Source organism: Protomyctophum bolini, assembly GCF_963924005.1.
Source record: "Protomyctophum bolini genome assembly, chromosome: 3".
In the NCBI taxonomy this organism is placed as follows: Eukaryota; Metazoa; Chordata; class Actinopteri; order Myctophiformes; family Myctophidae; genus Protomyctophum; species Protomyctophum bolini.
Genome location: NC_137864.1, coordinates 21,357,212 through 21,384,711, shown reverse-complemented (window position 1 = coordinate 21,384,711; position 27,500 = coordinate 21,357,212). Strand labels below are relative to the sequence as shown.

Here is a 27,500-nt window from a genome sequence, read left to right as displayed (position 1 = left end):
GTTTAACCACAGCTAACATAATATTCTGGTAAAATTGAGCAGATCACAACTATAGGCTCCGGGGGAGGGTCCTTTGCTACATAGTGTACTTGTACCAAGGTGAGGGAGCGGCGAGGCATGATGAAAGGCCAAAAGAAGCACCCAGACGGAATTTTGTGGGAGTTTTATCTTGGATTTATTATTTCCTACTCCTAGCCCTCGCTGCTGGGTCCTTTGCTCGTAAGATATGATTCAGCTTTCAATTAAGGGCGCTTCATTGTTGAGAGGCTTTAATGTTCCTGCTTCTTAAATAAGTCAAAGAGACACATGCAGCTGTGTGTGTGTGTGTGTGTATAATATCCAATACTTTAGTACTTTTACTCAAGTTCATTTTGAATTCCGTATTTGTGTGTGTGTGTGTGTGTGTGTGTGTGTGTGTGTGTGTGTGTGTGTGTGTGTGCGTGCACAGAGTTAAAGCTACAGTCCATGGCGCTGTGTCCCAACGGTCCGTTGAACCCCAGGGCCTCGTTGCCCCCCCCTCTGGCCCCGCCCCCCCTCATCACGCACACGGCGGCCACGCCCACCATCCACGGAAACCAATCGCGGCGCCCCAGCGGCGTCTCCGTGGATGAGCCCAGACCTCCGGTGAGCCTCATGTTAACATTCTATGTAAGCCAGTGGTTTTCGGGGACCACCAGTGGTCCTTCAGGGGGTTTCCAGGTGGTCCCCATGCAGCTAAATGATGGAGCTCCCCTTATAGATCTGTAACTCTTGAGAGTGTAAAATGAAACCAAATGAACCCGGGGGGGGAAATGTTTGCCTGTCATCTCTCCTAATAAATGGTACCAACATTAACACAGCATGGAATTGTGGACAAAATCTTGTCCAACGACAAGAGGCTGAATGTAATCAAAAGGTTGCTCCGTGGCTCAAATACCCAATAAATAATGGGCCTTGATATGAAAAGGGTTGAAAACCACTGCTGTAAATGCTAATGCATGGCTGGGTTGGTCATTGTTGATAGATAAATCACCGACAGGGTTATATGAACAACGACCACCTAGCCATACATTATCCCGCTTATTATCACTTATTTAGCTGGGGAATTCTTCAAAATAAAGGCGCTAGAGTGCCAGAAAGTGAGGCAGATTTTACTCTGAAAAGCCCCACCAAACATTGAACTAAAGACAAACATTAAACCTAAAAAATTACCGATTGCGGCCCAAAGCATTGCAACCAGTCACATCATGAATTGTGACCAAATTTGACTGAGGGACTGCCATTGGATTTTTTTGAGCGAGTTGAGAAAACAGGCTTGAAAGGTTCACTTCTGTTACATGATGTCGATTTCAGCTCTGACACTTATTTCAGACATGCTCTAGTATGTGAAGAGTCTGCCTGCTCTATAAACTAATTTAAAAATGAGTTAAATGTTTTTCTCCTCTGGTGAAAAGCTGGAATTTGCTCGATGGCAGGCTCATAGTCAAATCTGGTCACAAGTATAGATTATTATTAACTGTAAAAGTGAATTAAATTAAATAGCTGAAATAGTGTTTGTTGTTGTTGTTGTTGTTGTGATTGTGTGGTGTGGTCGTCATGACAACAGTCTCCATGGGAGACGGGCGGGGGGCTGGACGTGAGCAGCCGGCGCTCCAGCTGGGCTAGCATTGGTCGAGCTCCCAGCCTGCACCGCATGAGGAGCCAATCAGGAGAGAGGGAGTCACTGCTGTCTGACTCTCACTCCACCTCCTACCCCAGCAGGTATACCTGTCTGTCTGTCTGTCTGTCACATTTAAAGATGGAGTGCCACGATTTTTGTATTTTTCCAGCTTTCCATGTGTCTATGGGGTGACAGTACTTCATTAGACACCCTGGAGTCGTTTTTATGTGCAATGGTGTAATAACTTTGTATTTAGGGTTTCTTCCTGGAGAAACAGGCCAATGAAATAAACACGGATAGTGTGACGTAAAAAAAACCTCCTCCTCATTATCTTTTTTTTTTAATACGCCAACCTCTGTGGGCGGAGCTGGCCACATACACATGTGCATTTGAACATGGTGGTAGCAGGGTACTCTGTACCAAACTATGTGACAGCTGTCAAAAAGTAATTTCACACATTACCAGCTGATAGCAGGCGTGATCAATGGAGAAATGACTGAATCAAGCAGTTAATGCACGCCTGCGGTTCCGTAGGATTCACCAGAAAGCAGCACCTCGGGTGAACATAATGTTAGTATCGGTTTGACTCACTGCTGTCGTATCGCCTTGTCTGTCTGTGACACCTCCCACCCTCTTGCTGCGGAATTTATTTTCTCTTCTCTTAACATCACTTCTGAACATCATATGGAAAATGTAATTGTAGTCGCGGTAACCTACCGTACAGGTGTATGTTGTTATGACGGCGTGAAGAAATTAATGGATGCGCTGAAGCAAACTTTTAAAACGGGTTGTTATGCCGCTCTGTGTTGAATTCAACGTGGACAGGCAATCCTGTTTGTGAACGTGCATACGCCGTTTACCAGAGTTGTATTTGATCATGGACGAGCCTTCATGTTAATTCAACCCAGTGTGCCAAATAACTGATGTTTTAAACGGTTGTTTCAGCCTGTCAATGTGTTATTTCAGCCCGTCGGGACAACAGACACATGTAGATTACCGTGTCTGCCTTCAGATTTTTCATGCGATGTTCAGATGGTAATTATTTTATATTAAACCGACACAACCTACTGACGTGGGCGGGACCAACTCGAGACATCTCAGCCAGGGTCAGTCAGAGCTAGCAGCGATAGGCTAACATAATAATAAAAGACGAATGATCTGTACCTGTGGGTACTATAGGCAGAAGTGTATTATCAAGGGAGGACAATGATGGAGATGGCTCTAATGAATGCACATTATGAGAGCATTGTTAGATGTTTTACTTTTATGTGTAAGCATATACTGTAATATACTGTAGCTTACACTTCCATTTCCAAGTAAGTGGATGTATGCTAATGGAAATTATACATAGCCTAGTTTAATGGGAATGTCAGGTTGAAGGAATACACACACATTGTAGTAAAATGTGTGCAGTGATGCTAAATGAATATCATTGTCTTGCAAGCAGCCAAGCAATTATACCATTTGCAACTAATCCCCATTTTATAATTCCTATTTAGGAATTACCTGTCTGTCCAGAGTTGTGTTGCTGTACAGTAGTGTACAGACAATGTTCTGCCAAAATGTTTTTGGCAGAACATTTTGATTTTAGTCACCTGGAATGTTTTAGTGTTAGTCTTAGTTTTAGTTAACTAAATATCATAACATTTTAGTCGACTAAAATCTACAGTTTATTTAGTCGACTAAAATGTATTTTGGTGGGCCTTGTTGCCATCGTAATGACTGTTTTTACACTTGCTGAACATTTATGATCTACAGGCTCACAATGCGTCACGTTGTGAGCTTGTAGATCGGCAATTTTCAGCATGCAACCATGTGTAAAATGATTTATAGGCCCTACTGAATCTCTTGTCCACTAGTCCCTAACATTTTAGTCTAGTTTTTTTTATTATTCCCCAAAAGAGTGGCTACGGCCACCCCCATTACAGATGATGGCCCCCCACCAATGAAGAGGGCATTACCTCCTTGTCCTTCATCTGAACCAGAATCTGGTTCAAACAACATTATGGCTGAATCTCACCAATCTGCCATCCCTCTGCCAATTGTAAACAAAAGGGCAGAGCCATGGGCAGTCCTTTTGTAAGGAGGGGGAGGGACTAGGACAGGTGGGTGGTCTTAAAGTAGGAGGCGGAGGGATGGATTAGGTGGGTGGTACTAAGGTTAAACTCACACATACCTAATGAACTGGTGGGTGTGTCCACATAAAACCATCATTTTAACAAATACTGTACACTTTTATGAAAAAATTATACCTCCTTCTATAACGATAAGACCTGGTGATCATGCACTCCATCTTTAACATAACTCCTCCCTCTCCCAGCATGGAGCAGTCTCTGGACCAATCAGATTACCTGCAGGTGCCTATGCTCCGCCTTCCGGACTGTAACGGCACCACCTTCCACCTGGCTGACGGTTGCCATGACAACGCTCCTCTGACGACCACCCTGCACCCTGCCTATGAGACCGAGGAGGAGGAGGAGCCAGAAGAGGTTGGTGCGTGCGTGCGTGCGTGTCTGTGTGTGTGTGTGTGTTCAGAAGCATGTCATAATTAGCCTTTTTGTTATTTAAATCTGAGGAATAACAATGACGTGTGTGTGTGTGTGTGTGTGTGTGTGTGTGTGTGTGTGTGTGTGCGCGTGTGCGTGCGTGCGCGTCAGAGTGTGTGTGTCAAACTGAATAAGTTCATGGAGCCTTATAAACCTCAGTGGTGCAAAGACCACGAAGACTGGAGTCTGTACCTGTTACCTCCTCACAGCAGGTACGCACGCACACACACACACACACACACACACACACACACACACACACACACACACACACACACACACACACACACACACACACACACACACTCATACACACACCCACACCCACACACACACACACACACACACACACACATACACATACATACACGCAAGCATGCACACACGCACGTGCCGTTGCCTGTCCCCTTTTACGCTCTGATGCAGTTCAGACATTCAAATGCAAATGTGGTGCCTTTTGTTTTCACCTGCCAGGCAGTAACAGTTGCATACAGACAGACAGTAGGCTGCTCTTCAATATGAAGCCAAAAACGAAATTGAAACTAAATGAAAACTAACCTATCATGACTAAAACTAAGACTAAATATGTTTATAATTTCGTCAACAAATAAAAACTACACTAAATGCGACTATAGTGGACAAGAGATCCAGTATAAGTCATTTTACACTGTATGCTGAAAATACCAGATCTATACAAAAGTTGCTGTCAAAATCAACACTGGCCACCAGCAGCTATAAGAGATTCATTTGTCCAATCATTCGCTGTGAAATCGTACCACTGTGTTACTTGAACTTGAACTTGGCGACCATAGAATAAATCACTTTAATTTCCCGGGGTTATTTAATCCATTACGTTATAGCGCCCATTCGATTTATAAACACGGACCACTCTTACCGACGGACCGGATGTTGTTGTGAATGAGTGTGTAGCAGCTAACAATAGCCACACTCTAGAGTCGATCGACAACAACGGGAGGTAAGAATAAATCTATCGCGACTAGCGACTGGACCGCGGAGGGCCGTCTAACACAGGATCTTTTTTCATAATTAGACGGGATGATTTAGATCCCGAGTTATTAATGTTTTAAGATTTTCGTTTTTGTCGGCTAAACAGTGGAGGGAGTTTTTCGATGACGTCTCACTCTTCATCGAGGATTGCCCAACAGGCGCTCCTAGCTGGTGGAGCCATGCGATCCGTTTTCATATCAATAAACTTCGTCTTTTGGACAATACTTTGTCCTGGGCGTCGGGCGTTACTAATATAAAGGACGGTGAACTTCGTCCTGGGCGTTGGGGGTGGTAATAAAAGGATAGAGACCGAACCGGAGCGATAGCCCAATAATTATAACCCAATGGCTCGAGCGAGCAGAAGTTTAGCCTAGCCGAAACTATCGAGGTCAATTTTGAGGTCCGGGCTTACGCACGTGACGTCATGAAAGTCCGTCCACCTCCATGAAAGTGCTGCAGTTCCACATTTCGCCAGTAGGTAGTGGCAACTTCAACGTATGGATAGCCTTACTGGGGGCTTGTTGGCGACACATTGACTTTATAAGAAGTATTTGTCAGTATAGTGGCTGCAATGGGAACTCCTTATATGTTTATGGGTGAGAAAGTGTGACATCAGAGGTCATTAGCCAATCTTAATGTAGATAACATCTCTGTCGGGTGGAAACCTGCATATTAATATGCCAAAAATGAATAAGCGTTTGTCCTTTTGGATCCCACGTCGGAAAATATTGGGTCCCAGCCAGGGACCCCCATACAGTGATCTGTGTTAATGCTTCAAAAATATTCAGCATTAAAAAATCACACCTGTGTGAACTGAGTGGTGAAACTCCCCCCCCTCCTCTCCTCTCTCTCTCTCTCTCTCTCTCTCTCTCTCTCTCATTAGCAGGCAACAGTGCAGCACTAATACTATCTCTCTCTCTCTGTTTCTGGCACAACAGCACCCCTACTGGTACGGTAGTCATAGTCATACTGGTGCTCATGAATCAACACATACATAGGCGCACACATAGGTGAACACGGACATTGCTGTTCCTTGGAGTTGTTGCACCACTCAAAAAAAAGTTTCAACATTCTTTTGAAAATAGCACATCTACAGCTCTCTCATGCTCAAGCTTGTAGATCGGCTATTAACTTAATTTTTTCTTGTGTAGGACGAAAATAGCTCTCTCTCTCTTATCATACATCATCATAACGTACCATGTCGATTTGCTCTGACACATATGATGTAAATTCTCCATTCATTGCCAATGACATTTAATGTTTGTCTTATAGATGTATTTTTGAGGGGCTCACACAGGTTTAATGTTTGTCTTTAGTTCAAAGTTTGTTTAGTAAACGCCATTGACAATAAACGGAAAAATGTACATCATAATGTGTCGTTTTATTATCTCTTTATTGTTAATGGCGTTTAATGTTTGTGTTGGCACCGTTTGTTTTACATCACCATTACACCACCTACTCAACATGAGTTAGACTTTAATATATTAGCGCCCCTCACTTCACACTTCAGACAAAAGTTCCTTTCACATTACAGCCCCCTTTAGTAACTCTGATGACCCTCCCAGACCCCCTGTTGAAGAGGACTATACACGTGTACACTCTCAAAGGGGAATCCAACCCTTTAGTAACTCTGATGACCCTCCCAGACCCCCTGTTGAAGAGGACTATACACGTGTACACTCTCAAAGGGGAATCCAACCCTTTAGTAACTCTGATGACCCTCCCAGACCCCCTGTTGAAGAGGACTATACACGTGTACACTCTCAAAGGGGAATCCAACCCTTTAGTAACTCTGATGACCCTCCCAGACCCCCTGTTGAAGAGGACTATACACGTGTACACTCTCAAAGGGGAAACCAAAGGATTGCGTTGCTCTCAAGGTCGGTTAACCCTCGCACACAGGACGAGAAGAAACGGCGTAATTTATTTCAGAGATCAGCTCATCCCAGCAGAGAGCCGTGGCTGCTGCCTGCCCTGCGCTGCTATTGGCTGCTGCCTGCCCTGCGCTGCTATTGGCTGCTGCCTGCCCTGCACTGCTATTTGCACTTAGATGAGCTGTTATACATACTTATTAGACGGCTTGGTTGAATGATTGATTCTGATTGGTCAATCACAGAATTCAGCGGTGTGTTATTTCTGGATATAGTGACCTCTCCCTCGGAGCACCTGCTGTGCCCCGCTTGATTTACTTGCCCAGACTGCATTATGACAGCAGTTGATTGTAGCCAGGTGACGCCATGCACTAGAACGTCAAACGCCAAGCGTACATTTTGAGCAAAGGCAGACAGAGGTGTGGTGCATGTATTGTAAAATGATGATAATAAATGATCAAACTAAATTGTATTATTTTTTATTATTAGAGACAAATAAAACCTGTAGAACTCCAATAATATAGGAGCCCTGTGGAACTCCAAATTAGGACATATACGTATGATGGCGACATAATGACATCACGACACAAGACTCTCAAGGTGGAGATATAAACTCCACAGAGCTTTCTGTTAGAAATATGATGTTATATCGTTTCAATATCATGTATCATGTACATCAGTATCATGTAGCTACAAGTGAGGATATTTATCCCATATAAATATAACATGATTAAAATGGCATAGTTTGCATTCATATCAAGATATGATGACACTGAAGTGAAGTATATGAAATCTGCTTGATGACAGACAGCAGAGAAGATTTGAACCTTCATTGAAGCCTTTTTAGTAACTCTTAGATAAATCACATTGACCGACTGGATGTCCTGGAGCCGCTCCACCATCGCTGCGACCACCACCACCACCGCCATGGACGAGCAGGCTCTGCTGGGCCTCCACCCCAACGCGGACGCCGGCCTCCGGCAGCGCGCCGCCGCTTACTTCGAGTGCCTCACCGAGTCCCGGGACGCCTCGTCGTGGGAGGTGTGCGCCGAGGCGCTGCGGGCCAAAGAAGGGCTTTATTACCGAGGCCCCGACGACACGGGTCGCGTCCAGTTCTTCTGCTTCCAGGTCCTGGAGCACCGCGTAAGGCACGGACACGGCGGCCTGAGCGCCGCCCAGCGGGAGCTCCTCAGAGACTCGCTGATGACGTGGCTCCGGCGCCAGACATCGGGCGACGACACCTGTCCCGAGGCGGCGACGCCCTGCGTCCGCAACAAGGCGGCCCAGGTGTTGGCGCTGACCTTCGCCGCCGAGTACCCGGTGGCGCTCTGGCCCACGTTCTTCTCAGAGGTGGCGTCCCTGGCGGCGGAGCTCCGCCCCTGCGGCGTGGACATGTACCTGAGGACGCTGGCGGCCGTCGGGGGCGAGGTGGACGACGACCGCCGCTCCTCCTCGGCACGCTCGCCCGAGGAGACGCGGCGCAGCGCGGCCATCCGAGAGGCCATGTGGGAGCGCTGCGTGCCCGCTGGCCTGGTGGAGTCCTGGTTCCAGATCCTGAGCACGTACCGGGCTGGCGGCTCCCCCCGCCACCCGGAGCTCGCGCGCCACTGCCTGGAGGTGGTGGCGTCCTTCGTCTCTTGGATAGACCTGGACCTGGTCGCCAACGAGCGCTTTGTGGGGCTCCTGCTGGCGCACATGTCGTCGTCGGAGGAGGGGCCGACGAGGGGTCAGGCGTGCGACTGCCTGTGCGAGATGGTCGGCCGTGGCGCGGACCCCGCGTACAAGACCCGGCTGGTGGAGTCCCTGTGCCGGCTGCTGCAGGCCGCCGGCCTCTTCACCTGCGTGGAGGAAGGGCGGCAGCGCGACCACGAAGACCCGGCCTTCCTGGCCAGGTTCTCCAGGCTGGTGCGGAGCATGGGCCAGGCGCTGGCGCTCGCCTGGACCAGGCTGGTGAAGTCAGGGTCGGCCGAGTCGGCCGGCGAGACCCTGCGCGTCATGGAGTCCGAGGTGGTTCCCCCAACGCTGGCGCTACTGCTGCACCCAGATCGCGGCGTCTCGGCTGACGCGGTCGCCTTTCTCTGCGACTACCTGCATGTCCTCAAGCAGCTTCCTCCTCCGCTGACGGCGGGGCAGGATGCCAACGTGCGGGCGCTCACGCTGGCCGTCACCAAGAAACTGGGGTACGATTTCGACAGCGGTGAAGAAGGGTACGACTTTGAACGGGAGGACGAGGACTTGACGGAGTACCGGAAGCAGCTGAAGATGCTGTTGGATCGCCTGGCGCTCCTCTCTCCCGACGTGGTCGTGGGGGCCGTCAGACGCCTCTTCGCCTCCATCGTTCAGAACTGGCGAGCGGCTCCGACGGCCGATGTGGAGGTGGCGCTCCGGCTGCTGTGCATGCTGGGAGAGGCCCTGCCTGCCACTTCCCCCCACGCTCGCTTCTCCCCGGACGGTGCTAGCGGTGCCCTGCAGGAAATGATGAGGACGCTGGTGTCCAGCGGGGTGAGCGCCCACGGGCACCCCACCTTGTCCCTGGGCTTCTTCGAAGCCGTCGTCCGCCACGCCGGCTTCTTCCAGGCGGAGCCGCGGCACATCCCTGACGTCCTGATGGCGTTCCTGGACGGACGAGGCCTCCGGCACGACGGCGGCAGCACCAGAGTCCGGAGCCGTGCGGCGTGCCTCTTTGCAAGGTTCGTGCGCGCGCAGCGTGACCACGTGGCGAGCTACGCGGAGGACGTCCTGTCCAGGATGAGGGACCTGCTGGAGCTCGCCACCACGCCCCGTCCCGAGAACCACGTCTCCTCGCTCGCCGGCAGCGACGACAACCAGCTGTTCCTCTTCGAGGCGGCCGGCGTGCTGATCGCCTGCAGCGGCCATCAGAGCCCCGGCGGTGGCGAGCGGAAGCAGGCCCTCCTGAGGAACCTGCTGTCTCCGCTGATGGACGCCTTCACCCGCCTGCTGGCCCGGCTCCCCCAGGAGACGCGGCCCGACAGACAGGCGGCGCTGGCCACCTGTCTGAGCCGTGCCGCGGCGCTGGCCGCACGCACCAGCAAGGCGTTTGTCGGCGGCAGCACGGCGAAGCAGCACGACGGATGTGCCGAGGTGTACCGCGACTGCCTGCGCGCCTTCCTGCCCGCGCTGGCCTGCCCCGTCCAGCGGGGGGCGCTGAGGAGCGCCGTGCGCTCCTTCCTCCGCCACATGGTGGCCTGCCTGGAGGATGACGCGCTGCCCTTTGTCGCCGCCGCCTCGGAGCACCTGCTGCTGACCGGCGGCGACTGCGAGGCCTCCGACCTGCAGGACTTCGTCCCGCTGCTCGCTCAGATCGCGGCCAAGTTCAAGGGGCGGGTCTCTCCCTTCCTGCGCCAGGTGTTCATGCCCCTGGTGCTGGCCGTGTTCGGGGCGCTGGCCCGTCCCGCCGACAACGACGACCGCGAGGCCGCCCTGGACAGGGCGGCGCTCCGACGGAGCTACTTCTCCTTCGTCCACACCGTCGTGGTCGACGTTCCCGGCGGCGCGGACCAGATCCTGGCGGAGCAGGGCGCGGACAACGTGGAGCGGGTGCTCCACACGCTGGTGCAGGGAGCCGTCGACTTCCCAGACGACCCCGCGGCCCAGAGGACCTGCTTCGCTGTGCTCTCACGGCTGGTGGAGCTCTGGGGCGGGCGGGAGGACGACAGTAGCTTCTTCCCCGACTTCCTCTACAAGCACGTGGTACCGGCGTGCTTCGCCGCTCCGCTCAGGCCCGCCTTCGACCTGTCAAACTGGCGGGCAGCCGCCGCGCTCTCGGAATGCGCTCTCACGCTGCGCGCCGTCCAGGCCGTGCGGGGCGGCGACTTCACGCGCTTCCTGGCGCGGGAGCTGCTGCCGGCGCTGCGCGTGCCGCCGCAGCTGGCACAGGAGCTGTGTGGCGCGCTGCAGCAGCCCGACGTCAAGGTCCTGAAGAGCTACGTCAAGGCCTTCTTCCAGAGAGCCAGGCTGTAGACAATTAATTTGTGATTATACGTTTTAGAATAAATTGCGCTATTTTTTTACATCGTTATTTATATAGTATTCATAAAATCACACCCGTCACACCCATTTCTTCACTAGAATGACTGAAGTAAAGTCAGACACAAGTAGCATGTGCTTAAATTCATATTTAGAAAATGTTTCAGATGTCAAGAATGTCTGAGATGATAGAATGGTCATGGAAGGGGAACCTTCTGGAAGCTATCTAAGGCAAAGTCTCAAAATCTCAAAAAAATTGTTGAACAAATATTTTTTATAGCTTGCCATTTTGTTCCCGCTTCTTTGCGATGCTTCTTATGTTTATATCTTTTGCATTTATAGCACTTTGAGATTCTGACGAATGCAAAGTGTTTTGTAAATAGAATCCATTATTATTAGTAGCCTTACCCGTGTGAAGTGAGGGGTGCTTTCATCATTGTACATCATCATGACAAAGTTTGCTCAGACTACGACGTAACATTCTCCGTCAATTGTTAATGTTTGTGTAGGACACAGTTTGTGACAGACACCAAAAGCTGGATATAGGAGGGGGCCCCTCAATAATCAATAAAATGTTTGTGTTTTACCAATGAATTGGCAATTTTTTTTAGAAATCTGCAAAAGGATTTTACTATCCATCCCACCACCAATACAAACTGATTGTAAAAATAACCTTAATAATAGAGAAAATACATCATAAATAAATACTGAAAGCAGATATAATCATTAAGGAAAGTGTATGCATGCACTGTGTACTATGTAAACTCTAAATTTCCATTTTCCAGCCATTCAGTTGCGGAAAAAAGGGAAAAAAAGAAACTACATTTTATTTTATTTTGTTTTTCCTGAAAATAATTTGGGGACCCCCAATAATAATTTGGGGACCCCCCCGTGGTGTCACGACCCCCAGGTTGAGAACCCCTGGACTAATGAATTTGATATGGCTACTTATTTAGCACCATGCAGACGTATCTTGGTCATTCACTGTCATGATTTTGGACTTTAATGTTTGTTTAGGGTAGTTTTTTATTTAATTATTTATTTATTATTATAGTAATGTGGGATATACAGACCAGGGCCTCGTGCATTGAAGGAAGCATGAGTTCAGTTCAGGGCTCTCCCCAGGTTGGCAGAGGGAGAGAGCAAGTGCGTGCGTTTGTGCGTTCAATTCAATAAACTTTTTCTGGTGCGTGATGTGGCCTTATCGACACACAAACAGTTCAATTCAATTAAATTTCAATTAATGAGAAAACATACGTTTACACTGCCAGAGCAAGCGTCACAAATATAATAATAAAACAGTTGAGGGGGGGCACAGCATTGTGTAAATGGAGCTATGTCCCATTCTGTCGTTAATTATATACTGTACATACATAGACCTATTTTGAAACAACGATTTAGAATGTGTTAGCAGCAGCTGGTGTTCACATGTAGGTCTACTTGGTACAGATAGTAGTCATTCCATTTGTTAACCTTCTTTTGTTGCAACAGTTTGATTTATGAGGTATATTTTCAACATCTTTAAACAAAGACTAACCCTCTGAATGTTTCATGTTGCTGATTAATAGGTCGTGTGTGTGTGTGTGTGTGTGTGTGTGTGTGTGTGTGTGTGTCTATCTCTCTCCAGGTTCAGACAGTGGTGTCAGAGGGTGATTGAACACAAGATGTTTGATCACATCATCCTGCTGTTCATCTTCCTAAACTGCATCACCATCGCCCTGGAGAGACCCGACATCCAGCCACACAGCCTGGTAACGCACGCATGCACGCACACTGCATGACACACAGCCTGGTAACGCACGCATGCACGCACACTGCATGACACACAGCCTGGTAACGCACGCATGCACGCACACTGCGTGACACACAGCCTGGTAACGCACGCATGCACGCACACTGCATGACACACAGCCTGGTAACGCACGCATGCACGCACACTGCATGACACACAGCCTGGTAACGCACACATGCACGCACACTGCATGACACACAGCCTGGTAACGCACGCATGCACGCACACTGCATGACACACAGCCTGGTAACGCACGCATGCACGCACACTGCGTGACACACAGCCTGGTAACGCACGCATGCACGCACACTGCATGACACACAGCCTGGTAACGCACGCATGCACGCACACTGCATGACACACAGCCTGGTAACACACGCATGCACGCACACTGCATGACACACAGCCTGGTAACGCACGCATGCACGCACACTGCATGACACACAGCCTGGTAACGCACGCATGCACGCACACTGCATGACACACAGCCTGGTAACGCACGCATGCACGCACACTGCATGACACACAGCCTGGTAACGCACGCATGCACGCACACTGCATGACACACAGCCTGGTAACGCACGCATGCACGCACACTGCATGACACACAGCCTGGTAACGCACGCATGCACGCACACTGCATGACACACAGCCTGGTAACGCACGCATGCACGCACACTGCATGACACACAGCCTGGTAACGCACGCATGCACGCACACTGCATGACACACAGCCTGGTAACGCACGCATGCACGCACACTGCATGACACACAGCCTGGTAACGCACGCATGCACGCACACTGCATGACACACAGCCTGGTAACGCACGCATGCACGCACACTGCATGACACACAGCCTGGTAACGCACGCATGCACGCACACTGCATGACACACAGTCTGGTAACGCACGCATGCACGCACACTGCATGACACACAGCCTGGTAACGCACGCATGCACGCACACTGCATGACACACAGCCTGGTAACGCACGCATGCACGCACACTGCATGACACACAGTCTGGTAACGCACGCATGCACGCACACTGCATGACACACAGCCTGGTAACGCACGCATGCACGCACACTGCATGACACACAGCCTGGTAACGCACGCATGCACGCACACTGCATGACACACAGCCTGGTAACACACAATGCAGTGCGACGTGTTTTGACCTTGTAGATCGGCTATTTTTGCTACATTTTAATTGAAATCCTGAATAATCTTTTGCTATTCTTGAATTGGAATCCTGAAAAGTAACCTTTTTATATAATTTCAAATGCATTTAGTTATAGTTATGTTAACTTTTTGAACTAAATACAAATACATTGGACATAAAAAAAGACAATAACATATTAATAGCCTACTAGTAATTAGTTGAAATCAATAATATATGTATTCCGATATTAACTTGGTGGCCGCATTAAGTGAAGGTGGGGGCCTGCATGTGGCCCCCGGGGCCGCCAGTTGCCCATGTAAACACACGCCGACATCCAGCCACTCAGACTGGTAGTGGTAACACACGCTCGCACGCCAACGTGCACATGCTCACACACTCACACAGGGTACCCAAGTCCTGACATCACTCCTGCTACACCCTGGGTCACGGAAGTATTTTTACTAGGGTTGACCCAATCCGATCACCTGATCAGAAATCGGGGGCCGATCGGGACAACCCTATATACTGTAGTATCAACATTATATACAGTAGATATCATGATATTAGACTGGATATTGTCTGTGATTTTGGATATTGTACTATTGTGATATGACATAAGTTATAAAAGTCGGTATTGGCAGATACTCAAAATCAAATGATCGGAATCAGATCGGGAGCAAAAAAAACACAATCGGGACATCCCTAATTTTTACTATTGAATATTCCATGTGGAAAAAAATAAGGAGGGAGCTCGATACAAATAACAAATAATTTTGTTTCCTATTTGTTGTTTGGTTTCAATAGGGATCGATCACGGTTTGATTTGGCAGTACAATGTAGGTTGTGTTATCATTAACACTAGAAGGTCTGAGAGGTAATTTTGACCGTTTTTTTATTATTTTTAAGTTGATTATCTTTGCCCATGAAGCTTTCAGAAGGTTCCCCTTCCATGAGCATCATCATCCATCACCATTCTATCATCTCAGAAAATCTTGACATCTGAAAAAAATTCTAAATGTGAATTTAAGCACATGCAAATTTAGCTGATTTTATTTCAGACCTTCTAGTGTTTTAATGAACTGTGGCGTCAGTGACCACCGGAAAGGTGATGTGGCTTCATTTGGTATATGCAGGGTCCATTATTTGAACCCCTTTGTGGGATCCAGATAAGTTGTGAGAAGTTATTTATTTAGTTATGGTTTATTTTTGGTCATGCACTAATATATGACACTTCATACAATATGAAACTAAAACAAAACAGCACAAGACGGCTGGGCCGAAAAGGTGAAGCTTTAGCTTAACCTTCTTACTTTAAATAACCTATAAGCTATAAATAAAATGGATTAAAACAATTGCAGAATAATCTAGAAACAAAAACTGGTCAAATAAATAAGAAACTCTTCTTTGTGTAAAAGTTCTGGGAGGTATATTGTGTATTATCTCAGGTACTATGTGTAAATGTATTGTGGAACAATAAGCTATAAGAGAGTGCCTATACGGCTGTGATGTTTGTGAAACTAGCCGTAAATATGTGAAAACCCCTTACTTATATTGTAAATAAGATAAGATAAGAGAGACCCAGCTGTTTGTGAAACAAGCTTCTAAATATCCGAAACCCTTTACTTGTACTTTTTTGTGGTAAAAGTGCTCAAACGTTCTTCTTTTCCTGCCTTCATCTTATTATGTTCTCAATCGCTATAGTTTCAATCAAGTCTTCAGCGTTTATATGCATTTTAAAATTGATCAAGCAGGCTTAGTTGTGATTGGGTTCTGCTGAGTGAAGACCCACCCCTTGCTCCCCATCCACCCAATAATAGCATTCGCTTCCGGTTTTCCAGGATGGTGGATTTGAATTTGCTGAAATAGTGGCTTGTAGAACACAACACGTGACATAGGAGCCGTTCCTTTGTCCATTATTGGTTATGGTTATGGTGTGTGTGTGTGTGTGTGTGTGTGTGTGTGTGTGTGTGTGTGTGTGTGTGTGTGTGTAGAAGTGGTTCTCAAAGTGACGTACAGGGACTCACAAGGTGTCTGCAACTCCGACAATATTACAAATGGAACCAAATGGACCCTATACGCGCGGTCCATTTGGTTCCATTCGTATACTGTCATCAGGGAGGTCCTTGGAGATGTGTGTACTAGCATCCAAAAGGGAGACGGTTTGAGGTTTCCTCACGTTTTAATTCTTTCCCCATCGTCTTTCGTCCACATTGATGTCCTCGGGGAGCGTTGCGTACGCCAGTGGTGGTCCGGGGACCCCCAGAGGTCCTTGAGGGAGTCCCCAGCTAAATGACAGAGGGTCTGTAACTCAGAGAGTGTAAAAATGGAACCGTTGGGGTCCATTTGGTTCCATTTGTACACTCTCAGAGTTAAATTAACATTGATTTTACAATATCAGAGACGGAAATGCCATTAACACCATCGGGGCCCATGACGTAAATCACCGTCAAGTTCAAGTGCACGGTCATGTGCCCGAGACGGAGATTGATAATCTCCGTCAAATTAGTGCTATGAAAACTGATCGCATCGCTCTACAGCCTAGAGGCGCTTGCTGACGATGGGCACATTTTAGCTGTTAGCGTAAACCCCAGTTCCAGGTGCCACCATAATACACGTTCACTGAGTTTTCCCGCCCCCACCCACACTCGCTACACATTGGAACAAGCACACACTGTGTACCTTTCGGTACAAAGGCACGAATTAAATCCGAAATTTGGATGGCAGAAGATCCACCAAGGACAGCTCTCCTGGATTCCGATTTATGGAGTTTTGAAAATCTTCCTTTCAACTGCTTTACACCGCGATTATATTTTCAATCCCATAGCTGGAGTGGTGGGGCGTTGCTATAGGAAGCGGACCAATGTTAAACGGACTTGACCATTACATAGACAGTATACATACGTTGGGGTACGTATACGGACATGGGAAAGAAAGAATTAAATGGGGTTTCGTAGCCTATAATGCATGTGAAACTGGGGGTTCCTTGAAATTAAACGGGTTGAGAATCACTGCTAGAGTCGTAAAAATCTTCTCTTATGGGGGTCCCTGGAATATCTCTTCAAATGGGGGTCCGCAAGGCTTATTAGTGTCAACTTGGGGGTCCTTCACATGAAAAAAATTTGGAACCACTTTGGAACCACTGGTGTACGTACGTACGCTCCTCCCTCCTCGCCCCCTTTTTTAAATCACGCCTCGAACTCAAAACCCATGCCCACCTTGTGCCCGCCGGCGTTGACGTTTTTCCCGTCAATCAGGGCGGACACGGTGAACTTGACCCCGGGCCTGAGGGTCTGCGTGTAGCCCAGGCCCACCAGGCAGGCATTGTCCACCTTGCCCGCCAGCGTCACTCTCTCGTCCACGCGGTACTTGGCGGCGATGCCGAGGCGTGAGCTGTCGCTGCCCAGCGTCCAGGTCATGCCCGCCGCAGTCTCCAGCCGCTCGTTGACCCGCTGGTACACGGACGTGTTGAACTCGGCACCGTCCTGCACGGTGGCGAGCAGTTGGAAGTCGTGGGCGCGGTAGCCCACGGCCGCGTTGCTGTGCGTCAGCTTGGACGTGGCCGGGTCGAAGGTCATCTGGTAGCCGGCCAGCAGTCCCTGGTAGCCCAGCACGGCGTCCGCGTGGACTCGAGCCGGGGCAACGGCGGCGGCGGCGATGGCAGCAGCGAGGCCCGAGGCCCCGGAGCCCGCCGTGGTGGGCGGCTCGAGGTCCACCGCGCAGCCGGCGTTGCCGTGGGCGCCGCGGAAGCCCACCTTCAGCGCCGCGCTCTTCTTCCCCGTGTTGGGCACGAAGGAGGCGTCCAGGCCCAGGCGGAGGCCGCGGGCCAGCCGGTCCTCCGCGCTGGCCTCCAGGGTCAGCCGGTTCTCGGTGCTCCAGCCGTGCTTCAGGGACAGGCCCAGGTCCCGCAGCTTGTAGCGTGTCTCCAGGTGGCCCCCGGACATGCCCGTGTCGGTGTTGTTGGAGCCGGCGGCGCGCACCTCGAAGCCACTCTCGCTCTTGGACTTCACGTCGAGCTTCACGGCACCGAAGGCGAAGCCCTTGCTGAAGAGGTCCTTGGCGGCCTTGCCCAGGTCTTTGTACAGGGGCGGGAAGTCCATTGTTGTTGCCCTCTACTATACGCAGGCCTTTAGGCTATGGGATGGTGGGGGAAAATGGTGTTCTCTAGGAAAATCAGCCCCAGAAGATATTGTTCGTGCTAATATAGAATTCTCTTGTGCACGCTACCTCTTATATATTGATGCAGTGTGGCACAAGTGTGACGCAAAGCTCGGGCCAATGCGTGAAAGCCGATTTGTTGGGGTGCATACTTAGTTTAGACTAGTCTTATATAAACTAAGTGGGTTTGAGATAGGTTGTAGTTGTAGGACTAATGACTGGTCTAACCAATGACTAGTCTCAACCAAAAACAGTACTGCACTGTACTGTATAAGTACTGCACCCGATTTGTTGGGGACGTCCGATGCTCATAGCCCAACCCCACAGACAGACAGACAGTCGAGAAGCATTAAGGAAGGCATCGGCGAGTGCTTTCATCGCCGCTGGATCTTCTCGCAGAATCCTTTCACACACGTCAAGCAAAACCCTGCACACGCACGCACACACACACACACACACACACACACACACACACACACACACACACACACACACACACACTCAGAGGAAACATGTCACCTCATCTAAAGGCTCATTCATGCTCACCTAAAACTAAAACTGTGATGATGGGAACCTTGTAACGCAACACATTGAATACGGATAGAATGGACTTCTGGAACCACTGTTCTAACCTTTAGAAAACGATACCGCAGTGATAAGCTATCGCCTCAAACTGGACTATGAATGGTCTACTTCCTACTATGAACCTCCTAGTGGGCAACTGGCGGCCCGGGGGCCACATGCGGCCTCGCACCTTTACTTAATGCGGCCAATAATTAATATCAGAATATTGATATGTTATTTATTTCAGCTTTTACAATTCCAAACATGCAAACATGACCTGCTTTAATTACTTTTTTTTATGTACAATGCATTTGTAATTAGTTCATGAAGTTACCGTGACTATAATTAAAGGCATTTGAAAGGCATTTGAAATTACATAAAAATGTTAATTTTCAGGATTCCAATTCAAGAACAGCAAAGAAAATAATTAAAATGTTCAGTTCAATAAAGCAACAATAGCAGATCTACAAGCTCAACATGTGTTGCATTGCGACGCATTTTGAGCTTGTATATTGGCTATTTTTGCCAGACAGTATTGTGCAACGTGGCCCTCTGAGTTAGTGTGGAACAATATAATAGGTCGATCTGTCAAATGTGTATTCATTTTGGGGTCCTTGACGTGACAATGACAGTTTGACAACCAGGCTTACATAACAACGCTGAAATGAAAAGCCACACAAAACTGTCTCTCTAGTCTAGACAGCTAATCTAACCTGTGTGTGTGTGTGTGTGTGTGTGTGTGTGTGTGTGTGTGTGTGTGTGTGTGTGTGTGTGTGTGTGTGTGTGTGTGTGTGTGTGTGTGTGTGTGTGTGTGTGTGTGTGTGTTTGTGTTTCCAGGAGCGTGTTTTCCTCAGTGTGTCAAACTACGTCTTCACCGTCATCTTCATGGCTGAAATGATGGTCAAGGTAACCATGGCAACACACACACACACACACAGAGTGGTTCTCAAAGTAGAGTCCGGGGACATCCAGTGTATCCTTGAGATTCCAGGGGGTCCCCAACAATATGACCAAATGTAGCATACAAATCAGTTGATTCCGGTGCGTGCATGCGTGCGTGCGTCCCTCAGGTGGTGGCTCTGGGCCTGTACGTGGGGCCCCGGGTGTACCTGGTCAGCAGCTGGAACAAGCTGGACGGCGTCCTGGTCATGGTGTCGCTCGTGGACATCCTGGTGTCGCTGGCATCCAGCGGAGAGAACCGGATCTTCGGCATCCTCAGGGTCCTGAGACTGCTGCGCACTCTGAGACCCCTGAGGTATGTAGCCTACTTTAAACCATTCTGGCTCCAAAACTATGGAATGCACTTCCCATTGCAGTCAGAACTGCAGACTCACTCCTTAATCTTCTAACCTGACTCCGACAGGTGGCAGCAGTGAGTTCCTCCTACTGCTCCCATCTGGTCTCTCTCTCGGGCAGAGACGATGTACTCCGAGTCATTTCTGACCGGAGATATATGCGGCCGATAGAGGCGGGATCAACGTGATACTAATGCCATATTGAAGCGCTGCCACAGCACAAATGTAAACACAACCTAACAAGACTACAACTCGAAATTATTATTATGGAGATATCATCATTTTTGGCCCACTGCTTCCGGGTTCATCATTTCTGCTTGAGAGAGACCAGATCAAGGCAGGAGGAGGGAACTCAATACTGGCGCAATCTGGCGGAGACAGGTTACCAATCTTCCACCGCAGTCTCAAAACCCACCTCTTCAGACTCCATATCTTAGCCCGTAGCACAGACTCAAACTTATGTAACTTAAATAGAACTTTATGTAGACATAACAATCCATAGCGTATACACTTATAGTTTCATTAGATAGATATTGCACTGTTAGGTTCTTAGTTTACGTATGATTCATGATGACTATTCTTTATGTATTTGATGTATTACTATGTTTTTTGTTCTTGCTTACTGTAAATCGCTCTGGATTAGGAGCGTCTGTTAAATGCCTAAATTGTAAATTGTACCTTAGTCCTGAGACTGCTGCTGCACTCTGAGACCCTTGAGGTAATCAAATCAAACTTTATTTATAGAACATTTAAAACAACCAAGATTGACCAAAGTGCTGTACAGATGGGAGGCTGGGAGCAATAATCAAAAACAAGAAAAGCAATAGGCCTATATGTACGGAAAGTGTCGACATGATCACGATAAAAACACATATATGCATATAAAATACAAAAATAAAAGCAAACTGAGAGATTAGACATTAAAAGCCAGAGAAAATACATTGGTTTTAAGCAGAGACTTAAAAACATTAATAGACTCGGCAGACCTAATATGTGGCCAAATTTGACTGAGGGACTGCCATTGGATCTTTTTGAATTTCAGTTTTTTTGTCATATGAAAGCAGGGAATCATAGCTTCAAATTGATTGAATGTGTAAGCATTTATTTCATATTTACATGTCTTTTTCAGCTCTGACACTTATTTCAGACATGCTCTAGTATGTGAAACGTCTGCCATTAGCTCATTTTGGATAAATAATAATGTAAGGGCAGGTTGTTCCAGAGCCTGGGGGCTCGGCTGCGAATGCTTGTGCACCCTTGGTACTTTTGTTAGTTTTGGGATTGGTCAGCAGTAGCTTATTTGCAGATCTCAGAGCTCTAGCTCATGGCTTTATATAATATATAAAGCCATGCTTGGAGATTGTCTTAAATATTTCATTTCTGAAATGCGACTCATTTCAAGGTACCAAAAGTTAACTCTGAACTTGGTAGATCTGCTTTTAGCTTCTGTGACCCTAATGAATGGAATTTGTTTATCTATGAAGCCGTCTTGTCTTGTGACAATTGGACAATTGTGAAAGCAGAGAGGTCTGTAAATTGGTGCCTGTCACCACTTTTTTTTGCACTTTTCGGTTTTGCACACACACACACACATGCACGCACGCACACACGCACGCATGCACGCACGCACGCACACACACACACACACACACACACACACACACACACACACACACACACACACACACACACACACACACACACACACACACGTGGCAGTTCTAAGATCGTGGGATGTAGTGTCAGAGGAGGGGGGTTGAATTAATTACATAATTGTTCGTGCCCATGATGCAGGCCCTGAGGGCGTAAAGTACTCATTATTTATAAAAGGGATTTTCCTCTGCTTTGACTCTTCTAGCCTATATAACAAGTTTCAAACGAGCTTGCATGTCTTCTTCAAACAATATGTCAACGAATGACACGTCATTTGAGAGCTTACATTCTGTGCTTTCATCATCGGTAATATAACAACACTGGAAAAATGACCACAGCCTGCATGTGTCCCAAAGAACCGTATACTCGATCACGTGTTCCACTGTACCAAGACTTTAATAGAGATAGATAGATAGATAGATAGATAGATAGATAGATAGATAGATAGATAGATAGATAGATAGATACTTTATTAATCCCTGAGGGGAAATTGAAGTGTTACAACCACATCAGGCAGCGTCAAATGAAAGAAAACCAGCCAGTGCTCAAAAAGGCTTCAGAGTGCTGGCTTATTTCTCTATATTCCAGTGATTCTTGGCGAGCCGTGCTCCCGGTGGTGAACTGCATTATTTAGACCAGTGGTTTTCAACCGTTTTCACATCAAGGCCCATTATTTATTGGGCCACGAACGTTCCACCATTTGATGAGATTCAGCCTCTCAGTCACAACACCGAAGGCATATTTTTGTTATCATTGGATCCGATTTAGTCCACAATTCCGTGTTGTATTGATCAAAATAACAATTATTCCTATACAATCTATCGTGTAGACTTCTTGTAATGTTTAACAAACATTTGTGACCAAATTTGACTGAGAGTCTGCCATCGCTCAAATTCCAGATTTTCACCAGAGAAAAACATTTTATTTTTTTATCCCACGATTTTGTAACCCATTTTTCACCACTGTGTCAATTATCTAATGTGATCCTGGGCTCTACACACCCTCCGCCAACATGGGGAGAGCAACGGACTTGAACTCATGCTTCCTTCATGCATGAGTGTCCAAGTTGCTCCTTTACACCTGCCAGGGGGGAGTTTCCCTGGTTGGACGTAGCGTGTGGAAGGAACACGTTATTCCAACCAGTTCCTTTCCCCTCCATCAGCCGCCCTGGCTGGTTACCAGGGGGAGGCAGTTTAGAGACCAGGATTACTGCATGTTTTTTTGTGAGGGTACCTACCCTAGGTACATGCAAACTCCACACAGATATATTTTTAAATGAGTTAATAGCACAGGCAGACTCTTCACATACTAGAGCATGTCTGAAATAAGTGCTTGTAGCTTGTAGATCTGCTATTTTTGAAGAATCGTGAAAATTTGGCGCGGCACAGAATATATTCTTTCAGAACATGTTTTGTTCAAATCTTTGCTTCTGGGGGGGAACAACATATTTTCAGATGGGGGTCGGCGGCCAATTACATTATATTTGGGGGTCCGAACCTAACCTGACGCTGCCAGATCCAAAAAGCTTGCTACACAAATTTGTTTCACAGCTTATTGGGATCTGGGATCGCGGAAGCAAATTCGATGACGGCGCTGTTCCTTTTTTTCAAGATGATTGGATGGGAGCGTCTGTCTATCACCGTGTGGGCGTGCAAACACAACCAATCATATTGACGTGTCTAACTATATAGCTTCACATCCGGTTTCGCACATATCCCGCCCTTAGCTCACGCTGATTGGTTCGGTACGGGTCGGATCTGTGTTAGCTCAACCCCCTCAGAGATCCCAGATCCAAATAAGCTGTGAAACAAATTTGTTTAGCAAGCTTTTTGGATCTGGCAGCGTCAGGTTAGTCCGAACCGTCCTTGACATGGAAATGTTTGAGAACCACTGATATAGAAACATGTTTTTTTTATTATAAAACTGTCATGATTTAGAAGACATTTGTAGAATCTCTAAGGTATAACTACAAACTTTCAAAGTCCCTCCTCCATGGAAACTAGCAGAGACCGCCTCCGCTGATGGGATCCAATCAGAACGTTGACAGACAGGATGTTCCTCTCTATACCAGGCGGGTCTTCAGCAGATCTAGACCAATAGTATAACTACATGATATACCTGACAAATGAAATAACTGTACTATATGAAACAGAACATTGTTTAATTCTTTACTCCAGAGTCCAGATGATTACAGGCACAGTCACAGACATTTATACTCAAGTCAATTCTAAAAGAGAAAGACTTCTCTCAGCACAGCTGTTAAGAGGCTGCTTAGATAAGCTCGGACCCCTGTGGTGTTAAATGCACTTGCAGACAAAAGGCTTCGCTTTTACAGGCTTAAGGTGGAAATACCTCTGAATATATCTGTCTAAACGTTACCGTGAACAACCAATTGGTAGAGCACTTTAGTCTAAGGTTTTTTAGTCTAAAGGCTTAGACACACAGGTGTCTCAAGATGTGTATAGCCTCAGGTTCTGCCTGTTCCAAAAGCCACTTGTAAACAGCCGTCTTAAGGACAAACAAAAACCCTCGTCGCATAATGTGGTCAGCCAGTATACCTTAGCTCAGAATAGGTATTCTGTGCCTGTAAAAGGAAACAGCTGACTGAGATGTACATCCAGAATCCAGATCTGATACATCACACGTATGTCTCTTCTTCTACGCTGTACCACAGATTACAATCACCCCAAGGAGATTTTGAAAACATGACTAAAACTCCCATATCTGCTGGGCGAAGTACAACAATGTGCAAACACAGCAGCAAAGATTCGTGCAGCTGCTGTGATAGGAGATCGAAGGATAATCTAAATGGAACACAACCACACTTAAAACCAATCATTGTGTGTATTCGTGCACTTGCATCGCATCGAGTGGTCTCGGTACATAGCAATTGATTTGATTCTGACTTTTAATTGTACATCACATTTTGTTTGGATCTCACTTTTCACTTTTGCTTTGACAATTTTAAACGTTGTTTTCTCATGCCAATGAAGCCTTTTGAATTTAAATTTAAATTGAATTGTGTGTGCGTGTGTGCGTGCGTGCGTGTACAGGGTGATCAGCCGTGCTCCAGGCTTGAAGCTGGTGGTAGAGACTCTCATCACGTCTCTCAGGCCCATCGGGAACATCGTCCTGATCTGCTGTGCCTTCTTCATCGTGTTTGGAATCCTAGGCGTTCAGGTCTGTCTCCCATACAATGTCAACCCCACCCGCTCACCTCCGCCCCACCCCCTCCTGGTGCTGCTGTCATCTTGGAAACGAAACACGATATAAACAATGGGAGAGGGGTGAGGCCGAGAAAGGCCCTTATTGATTACGGTGATCAACTGTGTCCTGTATGCCTGTGTCGCTGGCTTATGCCGTCTATGGGGACGCAGCTTTTTTAACCTAAATATCTTGAATTATTATTTTAAGACGAAAAACAAGCTTGATTTGCACCTCCTTTCTCTAAACGGCTTTTAATCTAATAGCCTCGCCTTACAGTAAGCAAGGACTTTTGATTTGCTTTGACTCATTTGAAAAGCATTGAAGCCACATTGCACATTTTGATGATTTTCACAAGAAAGTCCTGAGACTTATTCCCATCGAGGTCCTCATACAGTTAACAGATTAATAAATTAAAAATACATTTACAATACAAAAACACACGACAGTAACCTAGACAGTACATACATGGCAAGTGCTCCCTTTAACACCCTGAGCACACAGGACGGGAGATAGATCAAAATGAGGGAAAAAAAGGATTATTGATCGATCGCATCGCTCCACAGGCTGGAAGCGTCTGTTGCACAACACTCAATGTTATTTTCCGGTGGGACGTCAATTTTAGCCAAAGAGATTAAAAATCTTAAAACGTTAATAACTCTTGATCTAAAATAATTCTGTCCAATTCTAAGAAAAGATTATGTGTTAGACGGCCCACCGCGGTCCCGTCGCTATAGTCGCGTTAGAATTAATCATACCTCCCATTGTTGTCGATCGCCCCAAGAGTGTTTTGGCTACATTTGTAGTGAAAGTTCTTAAAAGGTTGAAATGACGACACCAAGTATGAAATATAAAGGTTTACTGACTTCTCTTGCAGTAGAACAATACAAAACAACGTGGATACAAAATGTGGCCAAGGTTTAAATTATTCACATGGATTCTGTCGGTCTCTTTGCATCAGGAATCATGTCAACACTGGTCTGTTTACGTTCATTTCCAGGTAGTTAGATCACACTGAGTGAACATGAATTCCATTTCCGCTTTACTCCTTCACAGTAAATATCCCGAGCGTTCGGGTTGTTAATCTATGCTAGACTAATAACACTCTATAGACCATATTCACATGGTGGCCATCTTTCCATAAAAAATGGCTGGCAAATTATTGTAGTGTCTCCGCCATAATTGGCAGCCGCGACATAATGGCGGAGACGCTGCTACTTATACCCATGGATAGGAGTACTGAGTGTGTGTGTGTGTGTGTGTGTGTGTGTGTGTGTGTGTGTGTGTGTGTGTGTGTGTGACTGTGTGTGCGACTGTGTGTGCGTGCGTGTGTGTGCGCGTGCAGTTGTTCAAAGGGAAGTTCTACCACTGTGAGGGGAGGGACATCGGTAACATAACCAATAGGACGCATTGTCTGGAGGCGGGGCATCGATGGATCAGACGCAAGTACAACTTTGACAACCTGGGACAGGTGTGTTACGCACGCGCACACACACACACACACACACACACACTGGATTTGATATTGGTGTAAATGTACAATATTTGCATGAGAAGTTTCAGTTTTTCATGATTTGCTTTTAACTGCTGATTCTGATAGCTCCTTGGTCCTGGATCTGATATTGACTAACATTGACTAGAACATTGTGTTGGTTTCTCTGCTACTTGGTTTCACTCACATCATACCTTGTGGATGGAAGTTTTTTCTGTCCAACTATAGGTGACTTTTCATCTCTCTATTCCACCGCTATCGAGCAGTCTTCCTTTTCTGGCATTTCAAAAATCTAATGAAGGAAAAAATCATTAATTTGGGTGGCGGGGAGAGGGGGCATATTCAATTATAAATGAGAAAGCTCAAAAAGTTCATGCTTGTTCACAGAACATTTCAATTTTTAGATTGATTTTCTTTTTTTTTCTTCAGTGGTGGATTCGGACATTATTCACTCCCCAAACCTTCCCCATGCTCCTCTCTGCCTCGTTCCACTCAGTGTTGTTTTTGTCGACTAAAACTAAGACGAAAAATGTTCGTCGACTACCTTTTTCCACTGGCGAAAACTACTGTACATGGAAACTAAATAAAACTAAGATATGGTGATTAAAACTGAGACTAAATGTATTGACAATTTCATCAACGGATAAAAACTAGACTAAAATGTTAGGAAGGGACTAGTGGACAAGAGATCCAGTATAAGTCATTTTACACTTTGTTGCATGCTGAAAATAGCAGATCTACAAGCTCACAACGTGTTGCAGCGCGACGCCTTGTGAGCTTGTAGATCGGGTATTTTCAGCAAGTGCAAAATCTGTCATTACAACGGCATCAAGGCACGCCAAAATACATTCGACTAAATCACCTGTAGATTTAGTCGACTAAAATCGCATGACACTTTTACGTTTTAGTTGACTAGAACATTCCAGGTGACTAAAATGTGACTGAAACTAAATGAAGTTTCCGTCCAAAGACTATGACTAGACTAAAAGAAATGTGCTGGCAAAAACAAAACTGTTTTAAATATACCCACATTTGTGTTCACATGGAAAGGGAATCTCAACCAAACACATAATAATATATGCTGTTTGTAGGTGACTTCTGGTCTCTCTATTGACCCGTATTAATCAGTC

At 46.9% G+C, this 27,500-nt stretch overlaps 3 protein-coding genes across 3 annotated transcripts in view; 2 read left to right on the top strand and 1 right to left on the bottom strand.

Annotated features, from left to right (window-relative positions):
• Nucleotides 1-27,500, top strand: part of LOC308312347 (voltage-dependent T-type calcium channel subunit alpha-1H-like) — a gene marked incomplete at its 3' end in the record, with an annotated part of 112,808 nt that overhangs the window by 56,175 nt on the left and 29,133 nt on the right. The window contains exons 16-24 of the mRNA XM_080758952.1: nucleotides 449-636; nucleotides 1,586-1,740; nucleotides 3,960-4,128; nucleotides 4,297-4,397; nucleotides 12,679-12,802; nucleotides 19,564-19,632; nucleotides 19,797-19,981; nucleotides 24,728-24,854; nucleotides 26,224-26,349. Of these exons, the coding sequence (XP_080615078.1) occupies nucleotides 449-636; nucleotides 1,586-1,740; nucleotides 3,960-4,128; nucleotides 4,297-4,397; nucleotides 12,679-12,802; nucleotides 19,564-19,632; nucleotides 19,797-19,981; nucleotides 24,728-24,854; nucleotides 26,224-26,349 (1,244 nt within the window). The remainder of the gene's footprint in view (nucleotides 1-448; nucleotides 637-1,585; nucleotides 1,741-3,959; nucleotides 4,129-4,296; nucleotides 4,398-12,678; nucleotides 12,803-19,563; nucleotides 19,633-19,796; nucleotides 19,982-24,727; nucleotides 24,855-26,223; nucleotides 26,350-27,500) is intronic.
• On the top strand, nucleotides 7,944-11,045 carry LOC308313368 (exportin-T-like; the record flags this gene model as incomplete). Its single annotated transcript, XM_080760468.1, has 1 exon — nucleotides 7,944-11,045. The coding sequence occupies one exon, from the start codon at nucleotides 7,944-7,946 to the stop codon at nucleotides 11,043-11,045; it is 3,102 nt and encodes a 1,033-aa protein (XP_080616594.1).
• LOC308313367 (non-selective voltage-gated ion channel VDAC2-like) lies at nucleotides 17,193-18,104 on the bottom strand (the record flags this gene model as incomplete). The annotated part of the gene is made up of 1 exon (XM_080760467.1): nucleotides 17,193-18,104. One exon carries the CDS (start codon nucleotides 18,102-18,104, stop codon nucleotides 17,193-17,195), a length of 912 nt encoding a protein of 303 aa, XP_080616593.1.